This window comes from Macrotis lagotis, chromosome X (genome assembly GCF_037893015.1).
Source record: "Macrotis lagotis isolate mMagLag1 chromosome X, bilby.v1.9.chrom.fasta, whole genome shotgun sequence".
NCBI lineage: Eukaryota > Metazoa > Chordata > Mammalia > Peramelemorphia > Peramelidae > Macrotis > Macrotis lagotis.
The window spans coordinates 347,480,548-347,506,294 of record NC_133666.1 but is presented as its reverse complement, the minus strand read 5'-3'; the positions used below and the strand labels follow the sequence as shown (position 1 = coordinate 347,506,294).

Here is a 25,747-nt window from a genome sequence, read left to right as displayed (position 1 = left end):
AAAATACACTAAAGAAGAACACTAAAAAATTGTTTCTTAGTTCTTGGTGGGCAAATAAAGTTTAAGTAAAATATCTCTAAATTTGTACTATAGATAGATAGATAGATAATTAGGAAATTTGACATCCAAGAGAAATATTTTCAAAAGCTAAGTGTACTATCAATTACTTTAAATTGAAAATCTTATTTCTATAGTTTTAGTATGTTATAAAACTACACCAAGACTTGGAATACTGTGTATATGCATAAGAAAAAAACTATAATAAGGGTATGTGATATAGTGAAATAAACTAATGTCCAGAAGTTAGGAGGTGTAGATTCTAAATCCATCTCTCATCTTAAACAAGCAACTTAAGTAACTTAGTTATCCTAATTTTCATTTGTAAAATAGGGAGATCAATATTTGCTTTACCTATTTTACAGGACTGGTAAGGGAAGATATAATGAAATAATAGCTATGAATGTCCTTTGAAATGTGCCAATTTGTCACATCATAATAATTCAATTATAGTACTTGGGGCTTTATTGCTTTTCTCATAGTAACTCTGATATATATATATACTTTCTGATTGCTTAATTCTGGACAAATCACTTAAATCTTTGGATTGAAGCTTATCTGAAAGTGGGGATAGCAATGATTATATTCTATGTTTGAGAGGATCTAAGTACTCTAAAAAATGAAAATTCTCTTACTAATTCATATATTGTTATAAATGAAAGAAAAACCTGCTAGAGTGAAAGAAAATTTTAGATTTTATTCATGAATCCTGTAGGATATAGATACCTCACACATGAGTGACAAGGAAGCACTGGAACATCATGTAATTTATAGTCTTCAGAAACTCTTTCCCCCACTCTTGGATTTTCAGTCTCTCAGAGTTTGAGTTACAATCTAAGAGGTCCACCCATCCCATGATATGTCCCTAACATGATTCCCCCCATCATGTGATGCATGATATGCTGATGGACCCCAATCGTCACAGGAGATGTGGGGGATAATATTTAATTATCTAATTGTGCAAACTCAATTGCATTAGGTCAAGATCTCTAGGTCACTCTTGACCAGTTAAGGACTAGTTTCTTCTAACTTTAGGCTTGTCGTCTTTGAAATGGGATTAGGAAAACTCTCCCAGTTTTGTTTTTGACTGGGGCCATTCCCCCTTTGTAATAGATTCCCTAAGAAGATCAACACCCTACATTCCTCACATATATGAACATATATATAATGTACATTTGTATATAAGCATATTTGCTCTCTCTCTCTCTCTCTCTCTCTCTCTCTCTCTCTATATATATATATATATATATATATATATATATATATATATATATATAAAATACATATGCATGTATACCTTTATACACACATTTGTATGATATATATGCTTTGGAGCTACTCTCCCTGAATGTCTAGTCTACCACCCCTCATTATCAGTCTGAACTTGTGGAATATGGATTCTAAGTTATCCTTTAGGACTCTAGGAGAAACTCTTAGGGTTTTGAAGTACAATTCTATTTCTAATATCTCATAAGACCCTACTGCTGAGCATTCCTTCAAGATTATCAGTTGTTATAAATCAGGAAGACTTTGTCAGCTTTTACAATAGAGTATTTACTAAAGTGATATAGGAAGAATACTTGGCAGAAAATATTCCCCTCTTATAACCTAAGACACATTCTCCTGGAAGTATACATACAGTCTAAGGAGGATGAACTTAGATGTAGAAAGCACATATAATGAAAGGGTGGTTTAAAGCTCTTGGTTGCTAGATTTCCTTTTCTCCCACTTGGGGAATACTTATTATAAATTTCCCTTTAGGAATGGTATAACTTTTTTCCATAGTCCTTGTAAAATTCCTAAAATTACCTTTCAGTACAGCTTTCACTCCATCACCTCTGCTCAGCAGGCAGCAATTCCAAGGATTGTTACTAGATCTAAGACACTTAAAAGCATTTCCAAAACTCATCCAGACCCTTGGAACCACTTGGAATACTCCAGAGAAAGAAGAAAAGGACAACACTGAGTCCAAGGCTAAAATTCTTCCTGTCCCATGCTATTCTTTCTGAGAAGTTTAATTGGAGGCTTCTACCACTAAACTGAAAGATACGTGAATTTTTTTATTCCAAATTAATTTACTTAGTTTATACAAGTCCTACAGCAGCAGTGTGCTAGAGCCAGCTCTGTCTCTGGCTTCTTGTTCTTGTACCATTTGGGATTTTCTTGGCAAAGACACTAGATTAATTTATCATTAATTTATCATTTATTTCTCCAGTTCATTTTCACAGATGAGGAAACTGTGGCAAGTAGGATTAAGTAACTTATTTAAGAAATTCATACTGTTCATAAGTATCTGACTGCCAGAAATGAAGTCAGTTCTCACTGACTTTAGACTCTTAGCTCTGTCCAATTTGACACCTAGCTGCAACCCTTGTCTATAGTTAAATGTTCAGTGTGAGCATTTATATCAAATCAGGGTTTAATTTACTGTTTTGTTGACCATCTAGACTTAAGAAATTATTAAAAATATAAATATAAAAATATAAATCCCTCTGCTCTCTAGATCCACTTACTCAATATTGCTCTATAAACATTGCTTGATATCAGCAGCAAGGCAGTAAAACATCAGGGAGCTTCATCACTAGAATACAGGCTTGGTGACTGGAGGCTTTTAAAAATAATACTCTTATGGAGATGCTATAGAATTATAAATCCTGTAAAGCATCAGTCTTAAAGAATAAAAATCCCATCTTCCCCTGCATGCCATTTTCCATATCCATGTATATGATAGCCTAGAAAGTGGACATTCTTTATCTAATTTTTACCATATCTGTGAGCCAAACTCTTGAGTAACTTTGAATCTCATTTGTAGTAGAGTATTGGACCTAGAATCAGGGAGTCCTGAATAAATCAATTCAGACAATAACTAGGTGACCCTGGCCAAATCTCTTTTTTCTTGTTTACCTTAGTTTCCTTATCTATAAAAATGAATGGAAGAAGGAAATGGCAATCCACTCCAGAATCTCTACCAAGAACCCTAAATGGAATCTCAAAGAGTAGAACACAACAAAAATCAATGTAACAAATGGCATTCTGACGACATCATGGGTAAATTGGAATGACTTCATTTTCTATTTGGCCTCTTTTTTGAGAAAATCCATAAGGGACTTTTGAAAATATTCTCTGCCTTTTCTTTGCCTTTCTAATATTAATAATTTGAACATCATAAAAGAATCTATTCAAAATCACCCTAAAAAAGATTTTCCTATATTTGATGCTTTTGTTTATAAAGTATATCCAGCTGTTTCTAGAATCAGAAATGGAACTGTTTTTCTAAGCTTGGTTGAGTGTTCTTTGTAGTAAGTAGATTGTAAGTAAAATAATACTATTAAGTAAATGAATTTTGGGGAAAGATACCAAGCAAAAAGTCTGCTAGGAAACCATTGCCATAATTCAGACTTGTGTTTCTTTGGACCTGATATATATGGTAACTAGCAATGGATAAAAGACATCAAACCTTGAGAGAAGTTGTGAAAGAAATTGTCAGACATGGTTGAAGAGGATCATGTTTGGGATGAGTTCAGTTTAGACTGATTGGACAGACTTTGTTAGCTTTTAGAATAGAGTATTTCCTAAAGTGATATAGGAAGAATACTTGGTAGAAAATATTCCCCTATATAATCTATGACACATTCTCTTGCCAGTATACAGTCTAAGGAAGATGAACTTGGATGTAGAGAGCACATATAATGAAAGGGTGACTCAAAGTTCTTGGTTGCTAGATTTCCTTTTCTCCCACATGGGGATTATTTATAATTAATTTCTCTTTGGGAATGGTATAACTTTTTCCTCCTAGTCCTTGTAGGATTCCTAAAATTTCCTTTTAATACAGCTTTCACTACATCCCCTCTGCTGTACAGGCAGCTTCTGAATCAGCAATTCTAGGGATTGTCACTGGATCTAAGACACTTGCAGAGTTTCCAAAACTCATCCAGGACCTTGGAAGCACATGACATATTCCAGAAAAAGAAGTTATTCTCCATTGAATAACTATATGCTTTTCTATTTCAAGGTTTGTATCTTTATAAGCACTATTAAAATGGATTCAAAATAAGAAAGATATATATATATATATATATACCCATAAATAAATTGAATAATTTTTCTTTTATACAAGAATGTGCAGCTATATCTGCTAATTATATCCATTGTGATGTTGCTATTCCAGGTGCAAATATATCTTACCTGAGACTGGCAAACAGGGCTAACACAAGTGATTTTTCTGAAACAAGGATATTCAACCATGTGATACATAAATGAGCTAAAATGTGCCACATGCAATAAAGAGTTGCATTGATCCTTCTTGATGTGTGATTTTAATTATGCAGAGGGTTTTAGTTCTCTGAAGACATAAAGATTCTGAAATTTTAAACTGGGTCATAAATGACTTATAATCAGTAACTGATTTTAGGTGAAGTGGATACTTTAAAGTAAAAGGCATTTGAGGGGCGGCTAGGTGGCGTAGTGGATAAAGCACGGGCCCTGGAGTCAGGAGTACCTGGGTTCAAATCTGACCTCAGACACTTAATAATTACCTAGCTGTGTGGCCTTGGGCAAGCCACTTTAACCCCATTTGCCTTGCAAAAAAAAAAACCTAAAAAAAAAGTAAAAGGCATTTGGGAAAAGTCAGGCATTTCATCATATGTATTTCCTCCTAATTCTTTACTGCCCTAACTGTTCACATGCCCATATATTCAACCTGAGTAGATGGTATTATAGATGGTAATATAGTATTGTGATTAATGAAGAAAACTGTTTAGGGTTTAGAAATGGGAATAATCCCATGGGTCATTTACCCCAACTCCTAATTTTTACAAATAAAAAAAAATCTGAGATTTACCAAGATGAAGGATTTTTCTCAAAATTAGATAAGAATATATTGGTGGAGCTGGAATACCTCATATCTATTTATTTCTACTAATTAATTCCTTGGCATGAATCTAGGACATAGAACACTGGCTACTCTACTCATACCCCATTATGACATTTATGTCCAACATGAAAAACTTAAAATAGAAATATATTTGATAATATATTAAAATCCCAGCTTTTGTTTGTCAGAGATGGTATTATAGTTCATAAGCAAATATTCATAAAACAACATTTATGGAGAAAGAAGATGATGAAGTCAAAGAAGAAGATTAGGAAACTGGGAAAAAGTAAAATCAAATGTTGATTGTTTCAAGCAAAAAAAAAATCATGCTTAGTGTTAGAAGGGCACATGTACATCATTTGACCCATTTATTTTTTCTATGCCATAGTAATAGATGTAATCCAAATTTTGCTTGAGTAGTTCAATATGACAAGAACTAGCTGTCACATAAATCACATGACTTTCATTGATCTAAAGTTCTAAATAGAAGCTTCATAAATGTACACACACACAAACATATACACAAACATATATAAACCACTCAATTATCTTCCTTCCTGAAATTTCACACCCTAGTGGTGCAAAACGAATAGACACAGTACATTATAGGAAAGTTCTGTGTGTAAAGTAAGAAAAGCTTCATTGTAAATCCTACCTCAGTAACTATGGGACTCTAGGGATGTCATTAAAGCTCTAAGATTTTCAATATCTTCATCAGGAAAAATGGAATTATTATGTTATGACATAAAGTTATTGTAAAGATGCAATGAAATAATATATACAAAGCACTGTACTAACCTTGAAGTTTTATATAAGTTGAGCTATAATGTTATTTCCTCTTGTATCATGTTTACAAAATTGCTAAAGACAGATATTACTTTCCCCTTAATCATTTCCTGTCCACGATAAATCACCTTATTGTCTTAACAAGATTTGATTTCCAGATACTCTATCAGTTTTGCTGTTTATCTCTAGATTTCCTTGTTTGTTATGTCCCTGCTTAATATGATACTCAGAATTGGACACAGGATTCTAGATGAACTGACTAGTTAGGAGTAATCAAGGGGCTTTATCTTTCCCTGATTGAATATTATGCTTCTATAAAGCAATAAATATATTAATAAAAATAATAATAAAGACATGGGCAGGTATTATAACATGGTCATTCTAAGTAAAATATTTTAGTGGTGAGTTATACCTTCAATGAGATTATGGTTTCACAAAATTTCAGAAATATCACTGGAATTATCTGCAATATATCCAAATATGATTGATATTTATATCATCAGTAATTACTGAACAATTTGAATTTAAATTCTAGAATTATTCTGATTATATACAGTCTTGCTACTGATGAATCAGGATAACCTGGGCAGATAGCATTTATTTGAATAAACAAGATGCAAATGTGGGGTCTTACTTCTGGGAATAGGAAACAAAATATTAGGTCAAAAATGGCAGGAGAGAAAATGTTCAGCTTGATGAAAACTAAACATTTGCAGCTTTGTAGAATCAAGGATCAAGCTGAGGCAAGGAGATTTTATTTCATCTTTTAATGTTCTTAAAAAGCAGTTTAGAAAAGGTGCCTGTGACTCAGCATCAATGTTCTGTGCCTGTCATCAACTGTCTGGCTGTGTGCTCCAGGCTGTCCCAGTGGTCGCTTAAACATCATAATGTCAATTTTATAAACTTTCATAGACATCCATTTGTCAGAATTTTGACTCACTGATAGGGTCTCTACAGATTTATACCTGACAATGTCTTGTTCAGTCTCATCTTGACATCCTAACTTGGTTTTCTTAGATTTGTATTGACGTTTTGCATTTGTCTTCCTGATATGCTGTTATTTGCATAACCTTTCAGTGTCATTGCATAGACTCTCTTCCTTCACATTTGACAACACAGTGCACCAGTAGGACAAAATTAACGTTGTCATGAGATAGCGATGATGAATTCTGCTCATAGTTGTGGAAGAGGAATAAGAGATGCTACCTGAAAAAAATTATAAAGTTACTGCCTTCCCTTGTTATACAGGATGACTAAAAGGAAATAGAAATGGAAGGTTAACACAAAGGAGCACCAGACTACTCAATTAGAAAGAAATCTGTTCATAGGATCCCAAATAACCAAAACCACATCATTTTGTGTTCAGTCTCCTGTTCAATAATTTGTTAATCAGAACTGTTTCTACATATTCAAATGACTAGATTTTTGATTAGCCATTGAGTATCTTGTGATGGATGAGGCAAGGGGATGAATAAAAAGAGGCAGAGAATGGATTGGGGTGGAGGAATAATATTAGGAAAAAAATAAAATGACAGGAACCATCTCTTATGAGAATGACTGGAATACTCAGCACTGAGCTCATTCTAAAATGTCTCTTCATCATTCAAATTGAGCAGTAAACAAAGTTGAAAGAACTGCCAGCTTAGTTTAGATGCACTGATTTGCAAAATAATTTGCATGTTGCTTTTGCACTGAGCCCCTGTGGATACCTTTGAATAAATGGATTTATTTTGTGGAAAAATTTAACTCTGGTCCAATGAAGACATTTGAAATCCTCACCCTACAACTTTTCCTTTATTTTCTGAGGAAAGTGATCTGGGCATTGGAGTGGTGAGGTCACTTGAAATCACAGCATTTAGAGCTGGGTACCTAAATGTTTAGATAAAAAATTTTTTACAGAGGGAGAAACGAATCTGAATGGTGAAGTAATATTCATAGTGTCTAGAGTGGCTAGAAGTTAAGAAAATTTGGGTTCGAATCATTCCTCAGACCTTCATTTATCTATATGACCTGAACATAATTCTCAGTCTCAGTTTTATCATTCAAAAAATTGAAATAATTTTAACTTTAAAAAATACTTAACTCACAGGATAGTTAATTCAACTATGATAATATATGTAAAATGTTTGCAAATGCTAAAGTGACATATAAATGCTTGTTGGTAATGTTTGTTTTTCTCATTTAGTAGACCTGTTGTTCCATTGTTGTAGGGAACTGTCAGTAGTAATATTTACTATTAATGTTGTTATTTACCCAAAGCCAGACAGCCACTGAGGGACAAAGTCCCTATGATAGAATAATTTCTAATTTGCTATTGTTTTTTAAATGGTGGCTTTATACAATGTCCCCAAAATCTTAAGTTAGCTTTAAGTTTTAATAGATTATATAAGCTTGTTATGTAACTGAAGATAATTATGTTATTTCTATGCTATATTGTGTTATGTTTATTATATTTTTATATCACTTTAATTAAGAACTTATAAATAAAGACTAGAAGCTTGAGGCTGCACTAAGACTTTTTTTTAGGTTTTTCTCAAGGCATTGGGGTTAAGTGGCTTGCCCAAGGCCACACAGCTAGGTAATTATTAAGTGTCTGAGGTCACATTTGAACTCAGGTTCTCCTGACTCCAGGGTGGGTGCTGTATCCACTGCACCACCTAGCTACCCCCTATACTGACTTGAAATATCTTGTATAACATAAAGAATGATGAGATAGCTTTTAGGATCCTCAATTTTACTTCCAAATCTGTTACTAATTGACTGTGTGACTTTGGAACTACTTCTCAGAGTAGCAGTTTCATCAACAATAAATAAGAGTCTTGAATTTTGGATTACAAAATTATGAGCATATTTTCAACTCTATAATCCCAGATTAGGTTAAATGATGCCTTATTCCAAGAAAAATGATGCCTTGCTTAAAGAAAAATAAATACCTTTTTAATCATTGTGATATCTTACCCTGATAGATAGAGGGCAGCCCTTTATTTTTTCATAAATGATAATGGTAAGTTTCTAGAGAAGTTTGCATGCCTGAACAAAGGTCATGGATAAGAAAAAAAGTGATTTAGGTCTCCAGTGTCCTTTAGAGTAGTCCTTCCTTTGAATAAATGAGTTACTTGTATAAAGTAGTGCTCTGAAAATAGTATCATTTAGGATTAGACTAGTGAAGGAAAATTCTACACCTTCTCTGCAATTTTTCCTTAGAATATTTTCTAGATTACTGAGAAGTGAAGTGACTTGCCCAGAGTTTCACAGGCAATATATGTCAAATATAAGATTTGTATAAAGTCCTTCTTGGTTTTCAGGGCAGCCATCAATCTACAATACTACACTGTCACATAAGTAGTAGACTCTCAGTAAATGATCACTGCATTTACAAACAAATCTAATTCAACAAAAATTATTAAGCAGTTCTAGTGTATCTGGCATAACATCAGAAGTTAGGGAGGATGCAAAGTTTAGAAAAGAAACTTGTCTTAGCACCTACTAACAAACTAATAAGGAGATAGAGCACATGGATATTGGATAACACATTATAAGCAGAGAGGTAAAAAAGTACTAAGTAATGCATTGAAGAGAATGCTGGACCTGAAGTCAGGATCTGAGTTCTAATCTAGCCTGAGAAACTTCCTATGTCACCAGAAGCAAGTTATTTAGGCTCTTCTGCCTCTCTTTCCTCAATTGTAATATTAGGATTGTGATACTATCTGCCTTCTAGGGTTGTTAGGAAGATTGATAATATTTCTAAAGTGCTTAATAGTTCTTTAAAAGTACTTAATGGGAAAAGTTTAATAAAAGACTATTCCCTTCCCATTTCATTGTTTCCACGTTCCCTTCTCCCCCACTCCCTGCTCACATGCAGGTCTGGGGAGAGGAAAGTCATTACCAAATGGAGACACATAGAATGATATGACATATGAATGATGGTTGAAAGAAAGTATTTAAAGTTCAGGGAACAATCAAAGTAAAAGAAGAAAGCACAAGACATATTCATGGGTCAGAAAGTCCTTCAGTTGCTGAGCAAGATGAGCAGAACCAGAAGAACACTGTACAACGTAACAGCAACATGGGGGTGATGATCAACCTTAATGGACTTGCTCATTCCATCAGGGCAACAATCAGGCACAATTATGGGGTATCTGCTATGGAGAACACCATTTGTATGCAGAGAAAGAATTGTATAGTTTGAATAAAGACCAAAGACTATTACCTTTAATTAAAAAACCCATTATCTTATTATGTAATTTTGCTACCTCTTATATTTTATTTTTCTTCCTTAAGGATATGATTTCTCTCTCTCATCACATTCCACTTAGATCAAGGTATACCATGCAAACAATGTAAATACTAACACACTGCCTTCTGTGGGGGATGGGGGAGAGAAGTAAGATAGGGGAAAAATTATAAAATTCAAAATAAATAAAATCTTTCTTTTATAAATAAAGTCCTTCAGTTTTAAGAATGTATACAACACATAGCAGGGAATTGTGTAACCTGATGGGGTGATGTGATATTGTAGAGGGCCTTTAATCCCAGGAAACAGTGCTAACATGTTTACTTTCCATGTTTCACATAGCTTTGAGAAAATATATTTTAAGGTTGTTTGCATCTACTTTTTTTCATAATACAAAGAAATGAGCATTCAAAGTTATCATCAAATTGAAAAATATAAATTATAAAGTTGTCCAATCATTTTAGATTTATACATATAATTAGCTAGAGGTAAAAATATTTAGGCTCCATCTTTAATAAATTTTGATTAATTTCACAATTTAATGCCTTCTTATCTATATTTTCTAACTACTGACATTAATTTCTGAAAAAATAATTTCTAATGATAATCTGATTATGTATGCTCCAAAAATAACATTTATAGGACTCATCACTTAATCATCTTTGACTTAAGCCTTACTCTGACATTTTTTTGTAGCAAGAAATATTTATATTTTAATAGCATCTAGCCTGTCCTTTGTCCAAGGTTTAAAGATAGCAGATTGGAATCTGGTGACAGTTTTCATCTGTTTTATGAGTACTAGGCTAGATAAGTATAGTTCATCAAAAAGACTGACCTCCAGGTTATGAGCATAGCAAATCAGTTGTTGCAGAGGTGTTTTGCTGGCCAAAACACATAATTATAGATTTTTTTTAAGGATTGAAAATACTGCATAGTGGATAAAGAACTGACTTTGGAATCACGAAGATCTCATTCAAATCACACCTTTGACACTGGGCAAGACATTTACTTTCTGTCAGACATCTCTCTAAGATTTTAAAACAGACCAGGGACTGATTTCCCTTGGCAGATATAGGTTCCTCATTGGGAATGCCCTATACCAATGAAATCACAGATCTTATTTCATCCCAATAATACTATTTATTTAGCTCTGATAATCAAATTTTAGAGATAGGACTGTGTGTGTGTGTGTGTGTGTGTGTGTGTGTGTGTTTGTATGTACTTACTTTCCATGGCAGAGGATAGTTCGATGTATTTCTATGTATGACTGGAGGAAAATCACACTTAATAATTCAATAAACATTTATTGAGAACCAACAGCAACCACTAAAGAATAAATATAAACTACTAAAGGATAATACAGCCAGAGGAAAATATTAAAACACGTTTTTTAAATGCAAAGTGGAATATCAAGGTATATGAGAGATCTAGTGAAACTGAGCAAATCAGAAAAGGTTTCTAATTCAGGCATCATCTCTTGAACCTTGAAGGATGGGTTAGGTTTCAGAAGTCACACCTGAAGAAACAGAAATATTGACAGAAAATAAGGTCTGAATCCCAGTATGAGTTAAGGGATAAGCAAAAATACAGACTCCTTTCTTGAAATAAATATGAAATAATACTCATTCTGAAATCTCATTCTTTACCAAATTTGCATCAGATAAATTCTACTTAAAGAAGAGGAAACATAACTCATTGATCAGAAAGCTGACTTAAGAACCTTAGGGACCAAAGAGACCTTACCTTGAACATAAAATTGGAACTCAAATCTCTTTGGCTCTCCTGGTGTCCTGAAGCTCTGTTTATCACTTAATCTGTTCATGAGCCTAGGCCAACTCTCAGATAATTCTCTTGCAAATCAGAAAAATTGTTTCCCTCCCCATATAGATAAAAATCACATAGCCTCAATATATTATTTACTGAAAATATAACTGCATATTTTCAGTCAATGTATTTGTGATTTCTCCTTCGCTACTTTCTCCAAAGTAGATTGCTAATATCTCTGACTTAGAAAAGAGATCCCAGGAAGCTACTGAAAGTGCCTAGCATCACCTACTTGGTTGGTGCCAGAGGAACAACATGAAACCAGGTTTTTCTCTCAGTCAAGAATTCTATTATTCCAGATCAACTCTAAATTGTATTTTTATATGTAAATATATGTATTTGCACATATACATGTTTATGTGTATGTATTCATTCATCTATTCATCTATTTTTCATATAATCATCTGTGCAAAATATGTGTGCCTGTGGTTGTCTTTTACTATTCTTTTGATGACATCTACATTATTACTATTACTACTAAAATTGCCATTAGTTTTTATTATTATTTTCCATTTGTTAGCTCTTAGAAAGCAGAATTCATATTCATATTCATTTTAATTGATAGGGAATTTGGCACAGTAGACCAACTTACTTTTGTTAAATTCTATCTAGTGGAAATTTTATTTTCCCATATACATGTTAAAATGAGATCCTGTTCTTTAATGAAGAAAATAGGTTAGGGGTCAAATTTATTTTAATGATTATAAGGTTAATATTTCCTATCTGAATTGGTTGTTATGAGCACTAAAGAAAATGAACCAGTAAAATATTTGTGATAAAGTGATGCCAAACATTCATTTGCAAAATGAAAAATTCAGTCAACAACTGATGCATTATTTGTAGGATACCAAATAGATTTTTTCATTTTTAATACAAATTGGTTAGTCATTTTTAAGTGAAGGGAATGAATGAATTGTAAACATATTATGACATTATGCAGAAATAGCGTAAATCAGACCATTTGGTAAGCTGATCAGTATTTTTTTTGAAATTTGTGAATGGAACTTTTTAATTTTTCTACTTGTTCCCACCTTGTACTTTAACCTACACTAAATGCCGCTAATCTAACTCCCTGTTCCTTGAACACATACTCTGCTTTCTTACTTTCCTATTGTTGTTCATGTTCTTTTTTATTCTGAGGAATTTGATCTATCATGCTTTAACTCCATCTCAACATTTTGAAATTTTAGCCATCTTTCAAGTTACTAAAATGCTACTTTTTCTATTAGGTTTCTTGTTTTTCCCACTTGGAAATGCTTCTCCTTCCTTCAACTCTGACAAGCCATTTTGTAAATTTTATACTTTGTAGTAGTTATTTGTATCTTTTCCTAATTTTCTGAAGGTGGGGATAGTATTTAATGTATCTTTGCATTTTCCTTAGCATCAAGATAATGCTTTCCAAAGATTCTGTTTAATAAATATTTGTTGAATTTATTTTAAAAAGAAGCTTAACACAAAACTAATGATTCTTTGAGTTGTTTTGAACAGTTTATTACAATCATGAAAATCTTTACCTGGAATACTCTGCAGAATCAATATGGATTCACTTCCCATGAAAAAGTATATCCCTTTAGTTAGTTGGGCCAATTGTCTTAGAATATAATCTCACTCTCTGTCTCTCTGTCTCTGTCTCTGTGTCTCTGTCTCTGTCTGTCTTTCTGTCTCTCTGTCTCTCTCTGTCTCTCTGCCTCCATCTCTCTCTGTGTCTCTGTCTGTCTCTCTCTATTTCTCTCTGCTATTCATGAAATGACTATCATAAAAAAATTGGCATTTCATGAACTGTTTTTAAAACAATATCGAATCCTCAGCTACTTATTACACAGTGAGTCTGTATTTTTGTTAATCTAGTTTGCTTTTCTGGAAAGCCAAGTTCCTCTTTTGCCCTGAAAAATATCAATTATTAATTCAAAGCCATATATAAATATCAAATGTAGATATTTGAAAATAAAAAGAGCAAATTAAAATATATAAGGTCACTGACTTTGCAAGGTAGTTTCATATTTGGAAACCATTGAGACCTTAGAAGTATTATTTTAATTATTCTTTATTATGAAATGAAAAATCATTTAATTTTTTAATAACCCATTTAAAAATTCTTTTTTCTTAGGGATTTTAGAAAGTTGTTTTTTTAATCATGTAAATCTGAAAGTGGTTGTTTAAAAGTTTGTATTTTGGTTTTTTTACAAGGCAATGGGGTTAAGTGGCTTGCCCAAGGCCACACAGCTAGGTAATTATTAAGTGTCTGAGGTCGGATTTGAACTCAGGTACTCCTGACTCCAGGGCCAGTGCTATCTCCACTTCTCCACCTAGCCTCCCTGAAAGTTTGTGTTTTTTAATCTTATAAAATATAAGATTATATTATTTGTTTAAGCTTAGACTGTGTAGAAATGCTAGGCTTATTTATAGTACCACAAAGCCATAAAAATAGAGCTAAAGAATCAATTTATTTCCTTTTGAGTCATCAAATGGGGAAAGATGTGTTAGTTGAGTTTAAATGTATGTGACTAGGTTGCATATTACTTCAAAGTACTTCATGGTATTGCTTGTCCTGAAGTGATATGTTTATAGCACATATTCAATGATTGGTTTTATTAACAACTGGTGATTTCTTAAACCCTTCTCATTGTTCTAAGAAGTATTCCTTAATACTGTTTCTTCATTTACACTTGCCTCCCATAGCACGTATTCCACTGTTCCTATTCTCCTGTTCACATGAAATGAATGTTGGTCATTTTATTTCAGGAACTACAGTTTGAAAGACTGACTCGAGAACTGGAGGCTGAACGCCAGATTGTAGCCAGCCAACTGGAGAGATGTAAGCTTGGATCGGAGACTGGAAGCATGAGCAGCATTAGGTATTGTACTAACTGCTCTTTTTGCTCTTGCTGCAATGAGTTGCCATTGATAGGAAATTGTGGTGTTTATCTTCTTGATACACACTTGGCTGTAGGATTGAAGCATTCAGTTGGATGCTGGAAAAGGCAGCTAACTGGCATGGCTTGTTATGGGTATCTGTTTTGGTGAAATGAATGAATTTAATGTATGTAGGTGCCACATCATTTAGCATAGGTCAGCTCAGAGGAAGACTTCATTTAGTACTTTCTTGAGCCAGGGAGTACAAAATTGGAGTCGTCATATTTTTTTATTCTAAATGATCCAAGAGGAGTGCTTATTGGAGCTGAAGGGAAAAAATCAAGTGAAATAAAGGGAGAAATGGTACATTTCTAGAATGGTGGAAGGAAAACAATTAGCTTTTCATTTGTTTTATTGCTTTTTAAAAATTACTGAAGAACATAGTACAAGAAAACATATTTTATTCAGTAAAAGATCTAGCTAAAAATCATATAGAGTTACATGGATTTGATCTTGTTTAAAATGAAAGAACCATGCATATACATACATATCGGTGAATATACACACATAAAAAGATATATAATATATATTGAAAGTATATTCTCATTTTTGCCTAGACTTTCATATGTCTCAGAGGGTATTCATCTGGATTAAGAGTGTCAGGTTATCAACATAATACCTTAAGAAAAATGCCATTGCTTTAATTCCATTTTAGAACAGTTTATATCAGTCAATGAGCATGTAATAGTATTATATTCTAAACAATATGTCAAAAAATAAGACACAGCTAGCAGGATTAGTGACATCTTCTGTTTATATATTTTTTCCTATTGTTGATGAATAGTGAGTAGTTATTTGAGAACAAATCCTCTGGATCATCCATTAACTGTCATAGTATGATTTTAAATGATATTCCTTACTTAGATTATAGATGTAATATAACATGAACAATGAAATTAAATCAGGAAAGGAAACAGAAAAATAATTTAAAAGCCAACTCCTGCTTTAGTTAATTATACAAGAAGTTAAGTGGAAGTAGAATATATGAGACAAGAAAAACAGTAATTAAAAAATTATTTGTTTGTGTATATGACTTTGTCCTTGGAAGCAAGACAGATAAACTATTTTTTTATTACTTTAAGGAAACTCACTTTATTTTAGTTTATTTTTAAAATTTTAAATATCTATTTATTTATTTATTTCTAACTGCATACAGTAGTGGTGGTTTTTTTATTAAAGATGTTATGTGAGTTTTGCAATTTTCCCCCCAATCTTACTTCCCTCCCCCCCCCACCCTGCCATGGAAAGCAATCTGTCTGTCTTTACTTTGTTTCCATGTTGTACATTAATCCAAATTGAGTGTGATGAGAGAGAAATCATATCCTTAAGGAAGAGACAAAAAGTCTAAGAGATAACAAGAACAGACAATAAGATATCTGGTTTTTTTTCCCTAAATTAAAGGGAATAGTCCTTGAACTTTGTTCGAACTCCACAGTTCTTTCTCTGGATACAGATGGTATTCTCCATTGCAGACAGCCCCAAATTGTCCCTGATAGTTGCACTGAAGGAATGAGCGAGTCCTTCAAGGTTGATTACTCCCATGTTGCTGTTAGGGTGTACAGTGTTTTTCTGGTTCTGCTCATATCACTCAGCATCAGCTCATGCAAATCCCTCCAGTCTTCCCTGAATTCCCATCCTTCCTGGTTTACAATAGTGTTCCATGACATACATATACCAACAGTATGCTAAGCCATTCCCCAATTGAAGGACATTTACTTGATTTCCAATTCTTTGCCATCACAAACAGGGCTGCTATAAATATTTCTGTACAAGTGATGTTTTTACCCTTTTTCATTGTCTCTTCAGGGTATAAACCCAGTAGTGTTATTGCTGGGTCAAAGGGTATGCTCAGTTTTTGTTGCCCTTTGGGTGTAGTTCCAAATTTCTCTCCAGAAAGGTTGGATGAGTTCACAGCTCCACTGACAGTGTAATAGTGTCCCACATTTCCCACAACCCTTCCAACAATGATCATTATCCTTTCTGGTCATATTGGCCAGTCTGAGAGTTATGAAGTGGTACCTCAAAGAAGCTTTAATTTGCATTTCTCTAATAATTAATGATTTAGAGCAATTTTTCATATGGCTATGGATTGCTTTGATCTCCTCATCTGTAAATTACCTTTGCATATCCTTTGACCATTTGTCAATTGGGGAATAGCTTTTTGTTTTAAAAATATGACTTAGTTCTTTGTATATTTTAGAAATGAGTCCTTTGTCAGAATCATTAGTTGTAAAGATTGTTTCCGAAATTACTACATTTCTTTTGATCTTGTTTACAGTGGTTTTACGGTTTCTAGTTACTACTCTGTAGATATGCTTAATGAATTAAGTTTGATATCTTATTGATAAGTATCAGTTTCCCAATGAACCTATTTATTTTCTTTCTTATTTTTTGGTTTGTTATTCAACAGTACTTAGTATTACAATAATAGAACCAAACAAACTGGCAACATTCATCTTTGTGCACTTGATATAAATCTTTCTGATTTCAGGGTTTCTTTTGTGTAAACTAATATAAAGAGCCTCAGTCTTTTTAGTCTTAACACCACTGCACTTTTTGCAAACTCTTAATGTACATCTTTGTGTTTATGGAACTCTGACAATTGGCTCATTTTCCATGGGAGAGCATCCCATTTAAAACTTTTAGCTTTATTTATTTCTGCCATAACTTAATAGTTTGCTCATTGAACAGTAAAGCTCTAGATTCCATTACCCATTAGGTGGTTTAAAAAAATGAGGAAAGGAAATAGGTTAGCATTCAAATATATTAATAACCAGAGATTAAAGAGGGAACCTGAAACATAATCTAATAGCTTTTTTCCTCATTTAAAAAAAACATTTTAAAAGATAGACTATGGGGGGAAATGGCTAATCTAAATTGAACATAACTACAACTCTTTCTCAGGCTTTGCTCCAACTACTATCCCAATTTTTATAAACACTAATCCAAATGGTTATGTCCTTATATTGACTCTTAAAGACTTTGTGAACTTTCCAAAATGTTCCCATTTATCTACCAACTGCCAGAGTCTATATCTTCCCATGCTTGTGTAAGACAAATGAATGCTGTGTAAAGGTACTTATGAAGACAATTCTACATATGGCATAATACAAAGATTTTGCCTTCCCTGGTATATTGTGACTTAATCTTTTTCTTGACTTATCTCACTGAGCATGAAAGATTAGCTGTTTGAACTGGTTCATTTTGCTTTTAAGAAATGTGCCCTTTTAGTTGCCAATAATCTACTGATGATGTGCATAGAGATAGTTTTTTTTTGACTAGTTCTGTTTTAAATAGTTGTCCAAAGTGCTTTATGCTTCATGTTTACAAAGAACTTTTGAACTTCTCAACAACATTCTTCAATCATTTCAGTCATGTCCTACTTTGTGGTCTGATTTGGGGATTTCTTAGCAAAGTGGTGGAGTAGTTTGTCTTTTCTTCTCTGACTCATTTTACAGATGAGAAACTGGGGCAAACAAGGTTAAATAACTGACCCAGACGCACATAGTTTGTAAATGTTTGAGGCCAGATTAGAACTTAAAAGTCAGGAGAATCAGCCTTCCTGGCTCCAGTACCAGCATCCTATTCACTGTATAAACTTCCAGCCCTGTGAGCTAAGTGCTCTGGGTATCATTCAGATCACTTTAGAGTAGAAGGTACTGAAGCTCAAGAGATTAATTGCCTTGCCCATGGTAATACAGTTAGGAGACATCACACATTGGATTCAAATTCTGATTTTTCCTGCTTCATTCATTCAGTTAATAAATATTTCTTATGCATCTAGTATCTTTAAAACAATGCTATTCCCAGAAACTCAAAAGAAAGGCTAAAGACAATCCCTGTTCTTTAAGAATTCAGTCTAATGAAGAAAATAAAATTCATACAAATATACAAAAAACTATATACATGGTAAACTGAAAATGATTAGCATAGGGATGATAGCAGAATTAAGTATTGGAAAAAACCTCCCATAGATGGGGGAATTTTAGCTGGGATTTGAAGGATTTGAAAATATTTGAAACATGGTATTTCTTGTTCAAAGAACAACAAGGAGGCAAATTTCACAGGTTATAGAATATGGAAAGAGAGGTGGGTAAAGTTTGAGAAAGGATTAGGGTGGAGTTTGGTGAGTAGGTATTAAGGGGCTTTGAATATCAAACAAAAGATTCTAGATTTGATCCTATAAGTGACATGAAGTCACTGGAATTTATTGATTGAATGGCAGGATAAATTCAGACCCACCCTTCTGGATATTAGCAGAATGGAAAATGGATTGAAGTGGGGAAGACCAGTGGTAAATAGGCCAACCAAAAAGCTACTGCAGTAGTCCAGGCGTGAGTTTATGAGGACCTAGACTAGGGTGGTGGCAGTGTCAGAGGAGAGAAAGGGGTATGTATATATAAGAGAATTTGTGAAGGTAAAATTGATAGATCTTGGCAACAAATTGGATAATGAAAGTATAGTAGGAAGAGAAAGAATGAACACTTCAAGGTAACATGTAGTTGTGAACCTAGATGACATGTAGGATAAAAAAATAACTCTCCCAGATTCTGAACTTGTGAAGGGATTCTAGGGCAGCTATTTCATTGTTTCCTCCTTGACTTCAGGACTTCATGCTTTTCAGCTTCTTTTTATGATGTCTGTCCCCATTAGACTGTCACCTCCTTGAAGAAAGGCGATCTCTTTTCCTTTCTCATAACCTACCACAGTGTTTGTCACATTAATAAATGGTTACTAAATATTTTAAAAGCAAAGTGATTTCTTTCCTTTTGGGGGGGGGAGGGTGTTTGCATGGCATGGGGTTAAGTGACTTGCCCAAGGTCACTAGGAAATTAAGTGTCTGAGGTCAAATTTGAATTCAGGTCTTCCTTACTCCAGGGTCAGTGCTACCACCTAGCTACTCAAGCATAGTCTTTTCAATTTGGTGCATGTTAGATATAATATATACAAGATGTTCTTTTTCAGATTTCCAGTAGGCAGCTGGAGAAGCGATTTTGTTTTTGTTAAATCACTTTTCATTCATATCTAACTCTTCCTAAACCCTTTGAAGTTTCCTTAGCAATGATACTAGAATGGCTTGCCACTTTTTTCTTCAACTCATTTTACAAATGAGGGAACTGAGGTGACTTCACCAAGGTCATGCAGACAATAAGTGTTTGAAGTCAGATTTGAACTCAGGAAGATGTATTCTTTGAATCTTGGCCTGGCACTACCTAACTACCAGTGATGTTAAAAATCACTGAAGAGATTAGGACTGGAGAAGGAGATTTGAAAAATATCTGGTTCAGAATCAAGCACTCTATTAAAACAAGGCACCCTTCTTCTCCCATATCTATCATTGAATTAACAAACAAAATTTTAATGAATTCATGGTATTGGTATTGAATAACAGGCAATAAATATAGAATGAGTTTAATAGGATAAGATGGAATCAAAGAAAAACTTCACTATCTGGTTTCTGTTTTTAACATATTGAAAAATGATGATGTTTTCTCCTTCAATCTTGAAGAAGACCATGGCCTCAGGGAGATGATGGCCTGATAAGTGCATATATTGGATTTGAGTGAGGGTGGTGCTGTGCTAAATCACCAGCCTCACTTTCTCTTCCACAGTCATCTGGGTCCAGGATTCAGATATTATTCAGGATGACTGAAGATGACTCGGGATGTGAGGCAAAAATATTTCTTCAACTAAAGACAAATGCATATTTGCATAAGTAAAATGAAAATAGGGGGGAAAAGGGGGGGGGATGGGGCAGCTAGATGCCCAGTGGATAGAGTGCCAGGCCTGAAGTTAGGAAGAATTACCTTCTTGAGCTCAAATCTAGTCTCACATACTGATTAGCTTGGTGACCTTGGGCTTAAACTAACTGCCTCAGTTTCCTCATCTGTAAAATGAGGTAGAGAAGAAAATGGCAGACCATTCCAGGATTTTTTCCAAGAAAATCCCAAATGGGTTCATGAAGATTCATACACGATTGAAAATGATTGAAATGAAAAAAAATTTCTACACTTGGAAAATGTTCTTTTTCTCTGTAGACAAATTTTGAAAGGCTTAAGGCCAGTGTGTGGATCCCAGTGTTTGGAATTAGTGACTGGGAAGCAAGGTAAATGCAGAAATATCTGTATCTACATCAATGGGAGACAGTACAGCAGAGAAAGAAAGCTGATCTCTAAGATAGGAAGAACTGTGTTGTTAGTTTTAAAGAATACTGTTTATGTGCCTCTGGGCAAATTAGTTAATGATTCAGCATTTAGACAACTTTCAGAAGACTAAGATTGCAAATCAATAACCAATATCCCTTCCTTCCTTCCTTCCTGCCTTCCTTCCTTCCTTCCATTTTCCTCCCTCTCTCCCTCCCTTCCTCCTTCCTACCTTCCTCCCTCCCCCCCCCCCACTTCTTTCTTCTTCCCCATCCAGACAAGAAAATTAGGTCTGTGTGTGTGTGTGTGTGTGTATTATATATATATATATATATATATATATATATATATATATATATATATATGTACATATATATATATATGTGTGTGTGTGTGTGTGTGTGTATAAAATTTACATATATGCATATTTATCTATTATATAGGTTGTTTTTAAAGAGTGCAATTTCAATTTAGCATTAAATAAAGGCTTTAAGTTTTAATAGCTTGAAACTGTACTAAGACTGTTGATATACCAACAGAAGGTGCACAAATGTGTATTTCTGTACACACATATTGACATAATACTCTTTGTTCAGATCAGATATATTTTTTGCATTGATTTGAACACATGTTTTACCCACAAATCAAAACTCTCAGAACTAAATTTCTCTACCTATAAATACCTGAAATGTACTCTCCAGATGAAAATAAAGACATTTAGAGAACTTTGTGAAACTACTATTCAACTGTCTATCTTGATATTTTATTGAATTCCTTTCATTGAATGCCATTATTATTTAAAATTACAATACAAAATAACAGGAAAATCTTTTCTGAGGTAATGATGCCATTCTCTAGAGGATAAATTACAAATCCTCCGCCAAATAGTGTACTGATTGTTAGAAAAAAGAATGAGAATATTGAACGCAATTCCAAGTAAACAGTGCTGCAGTGTCCAAAAGCTTTTTTTATGCTACTTGTGGTTAACTATGAAAACAGAATAACTAAAAATTGAAGAATAGTAACTTTTATTTGTATATTTTCTGTAGCTACTACTGAGTCTAAAACTGATGCTCTGCTTGATCTTTTAAGATCAAGTTGCTTAAAAAACTTCTCTGGCAAGAATACTAATGGTCTACTTCTGAGTAGATTCTCCTGTATTTTATGCATTTTGATTTCACTATATTCAAAATAACTGATCCCCTTTAATTTATTTCTTTTTTTTTTTAATTTAAGGCAATGGGGCTGAATGACTTGCCCAAGATCACACAGCTAGGCAATTAATCCGTCTGAGGTCAGATTTGAACTCAGGTATTCCTGACTCCAGGGCTGGTGCTCTATCCACTGTACCAACTAGCTGCCCTCTTCCCCTTTACTTTAAATATTCTCTGATCTTTGTTATTTACCCACTTATGATAAAATTCTTATATCTGCATAAACTATGACTCTAATATGTCTGAAGTCTCAAAGTCATCTTAATTGTCATGATAGAGCATGGATGTGAAATCTCATGGCTATTTCTCAAAACTTCCTTATTGATGCAGAATTCAAAAACCTTTTCTAATGGATATTCTCTCCTCTCTAGGATTTTGTAATGTGGACTTTCTTCTGGATTCTCTCATTTATGAACACCCTGGCGACAGTGCCTCATAGCTCTACTTCATTGCCTTTGAAAAAACCCTGCACCCACATCATTTTCTCTTCTATCCTCTTGACTTCCTCATATCCTCTCTTAATAAAACCTAACCATTCTCTTCTCACTTCTTGTCTACTAAGCCCAGCAATCCAATTCAAGAATGAAGTGGGGATATTATATATGCAGTGATTCATATTTGTTTTATAATGAACATTTTAAAGTAATTTTGCATTTTATGATTTAATATTCACATCAAACTTGTAAAAATACAACCCACTCATGCATAGGGATCCATACTATGAACGCCAATTTTCAAAGTGGCTTAAAGTCACTTAAAGTCAACTGGGAAAATAATTGGGAAGTTCAGGAAGAAGTAGGAGGGAAGATTATTTTTGCCTCCTAAGTGTCATCTCCATTTTTCCCACATGATGGTTTTGTCTCAAGGCAGACATACATTGCATTAGATTAAAAAATCTTTAATTTAATATTTACTTGGACTTTAGGACTATTTATCAATCTAGTTCAGTTGCTAGAGGCTAATTGGATGTTTCCATTGCTTTATTTGGGACACAGATGAAAAAAAGCACATTTTTTTCCTGACATATCAATCTCATAGTCTGCCGGTACATCACCAAACTTTTGCTAACTTCTTGACTTATATTTTATCACTTCCAAAATACTTTGCTATTTTATTTTGCCCTAGTCATGGAGGTCTATAAGGGGAACTGGGTGTATCCTTGATCATAAAATGATCTTTTTTTTTTATCTGAGTTGATCTGTTCAGTTTTGTACATAACCAAGACAGTCAATAGGATGGGAATTAGATTCTGGTACGAAATGTGTTTCTTTTCTTCCCCTTCCATAAATTTTGGGACAGTAATTTTGAAGTGATTTTTCTCTTCACAGTTATACGTTCACAGCTATACATTTGTCAAAGTTCAGCTAAAAGATTAAATTATTTGTTCTTTATCTACTTAGAACATCCTTTAACATCAGCTCTCCAAAAGACAAGATAAAGATCTGAAATAATTAATTTCTTTTGCATGTTACCTATTCCAACAAAAGCCATAACTACTCCGGGTAGGATCCTGAATGCTTTCCATAAAAGTGAACTAAATGATCTCATTATAGCTAATTCATTTTATTCCTAATATTAATCTCCTTTTTGGTAGAATTAAGTTGCCATATTAGCATATGAATAACTGTGACACCATGAGAAAAAAATGGAAGGGAAAGTTTTTTATTTGCATTTGTTTAATAATCATGTTGGTACTATTTGAAAAATGTCATTTTTCCTTAGACACTCTTAATTTTCATTCACATTTCCTCTGATATTTAATAAAGTGGAAAAATCTTTCATTTGATGACATCTTTCTTTTACAATATTATATCTTCCTCTGTGTATGTGTCCCCCCGTATCTATTTTTCTTTTTCTCCATCTCTGTCTTTCTCTATACCTTTCTATCACAAAAATCAGTGGTCAGTGTATATTATGTAAGAAACTTACAGGCTGGTGAAACAAAGACAGAAAAAAAACGGGCAATTAGTCCCTGTACTCAGGGAACTGACAATGCACGTACACATACACACACACACACACACACACACACATACACACACAATCACTAAGGAAATATTTTTTTTTATTACATACATTTGTCCTGAAATCAAGAAAACCTGAATTCAAATCTAGCCTCAGATACTTACTAGTTGTTTGACTACAGGCAAGTCACTCAATTTTTTTTGCTTCAGTTTCTTCATCTATAAAATGAGGATAATAATAGCCTTCCTCCCACAGTTATTGTGATGATCAAATGAGATAAAAATTGTACTATTATGTGCACAGTTCCTGGCACATAATAACTGCTATATAAATGTTAGTAACAGCAGCAGGAACAGTAGTAGTAGCAGCAGTAGCAGTAGCAGTAGTAGTAGTACTAGTAGTAATAGTAGTACTAGTAGTAGTAGTAGTAGTAGTAGTAGCAGTAGTAGTAGTAGTAGCAGCAGCAGCTGCATTAAAGGTAGTAGGTGGAGGAGGAGGAAAAGAAGCAAGAAAATGAAAAGAAAGTAGTAGAGGTGGTGCCATTTGATGGTGTTGGTGATGATGGTTGAGATAGTAGTGGTAGTAATAGTAGTGGTTTGGGTTTTGTAGGGATATGAAGAAAAAAGACTAGGAACAAGAAAATGCATTGTTTTGGACAACCTGGCATAACCCTGACTTGAATACAGTTAGTCATATCTCCATTCTTGTGCTCATATGCATTTTAATTTACATATATTTAGTTTCATAATAAAATATGTTGGTATTCAATCTAATAGATAGTATATCATAGTTACTTCCATGTGGAATATGATCTTGAATATCTATAGGAGACCCATAAATATTAAACTCAAAAGTAGATTCCATAAATGATTTTGAATTTAAATTCAAATTAAATTAAAGGCTCCTTTTTATGTAAATATCTTACTTTAACAGATTTCTATATAATATAAAGCTGTTTTTATCTAAAGTGATTTTTAATTAAAAAACACCCATGCATGATCAGTCAAAATATATATGTGTGTCAAACAAAACTTATTGGTCTTGTATGTATCAATAGTCAAATAAGTTTTCCTCAAAATAAACTTAAGAAAATATTTCAAAACAATATTTCATGCAAGGTCTGAAACACATAAATTCCTGGAATACCTCAGAATATTGTGAAGGTCTGTCACATGGAACAGGAATTAGCCTGTTTCGTAGGCAAGAGTACTGTTTTGCAAACCCTGCTTCAAACAATTACTAACTTTTTGACAATGTTTAAGTCCTTAAGCTCTCTAGGCTTAAGTTTCCATCATCTATAAAATAAGAATAATAATATTACATTTCTCACAAGATTGTTTTGAGGATCAAATGAGATACTATATTGCAATACTTTCAAAACCTTAAAGTACTATATAAATGCTACATATTATTATCATTATTATGATAAACATTTGGTACTGCATAGCAGAACTAGGAGAAGTGGGTAATATTTTTAAAGAGGTGGATTACCCTAAGAAAAAAATTAGCATGTCATAAATGAGGTTTTTTTGCTTTTTTTAATTGATATTTTATTTTTCTGATTAAATGTTATAAAAGTTTTTCAACATTCTTCCACATGCATATGCATATTTACAATTTACATAATTTCCTTCCACCCTCCCTTCCCAACTTGCTTCCCCCCATAGGCAAACAGTCTGGTGAACATTGTACATATACATTGTGTTTAACATGTTTACAATTTAATCATTTTCTGTGA

General features: G+C 33.4%; 1 protein-coding gene across 3 annotated transcripts in view; it reads left to right on the top strand.

The window, feature by feature from the left end:
- Positions 1 to 25,747, top strand: part of CTNND2 (catenin delta 2) — a 1,202,081-nt gene that overhangs the window by 408,915 nt on the left and 767,419 nt on the right. For all 3 annotated transcript variants that reach the window (XM_074205345.1, XM_074205344.1, XM_074205347.1), the window contains one exon: positions 14,517 to 14,629. In XM_074205345.1, coding sequence (XP_074061446.1) covers positions 14,517 to 14,629 — 113 coding nt within the window. The remainder of the gene's footprint in view (positions 1 to 14,516; positions 14,630 to 25,747) is intronic.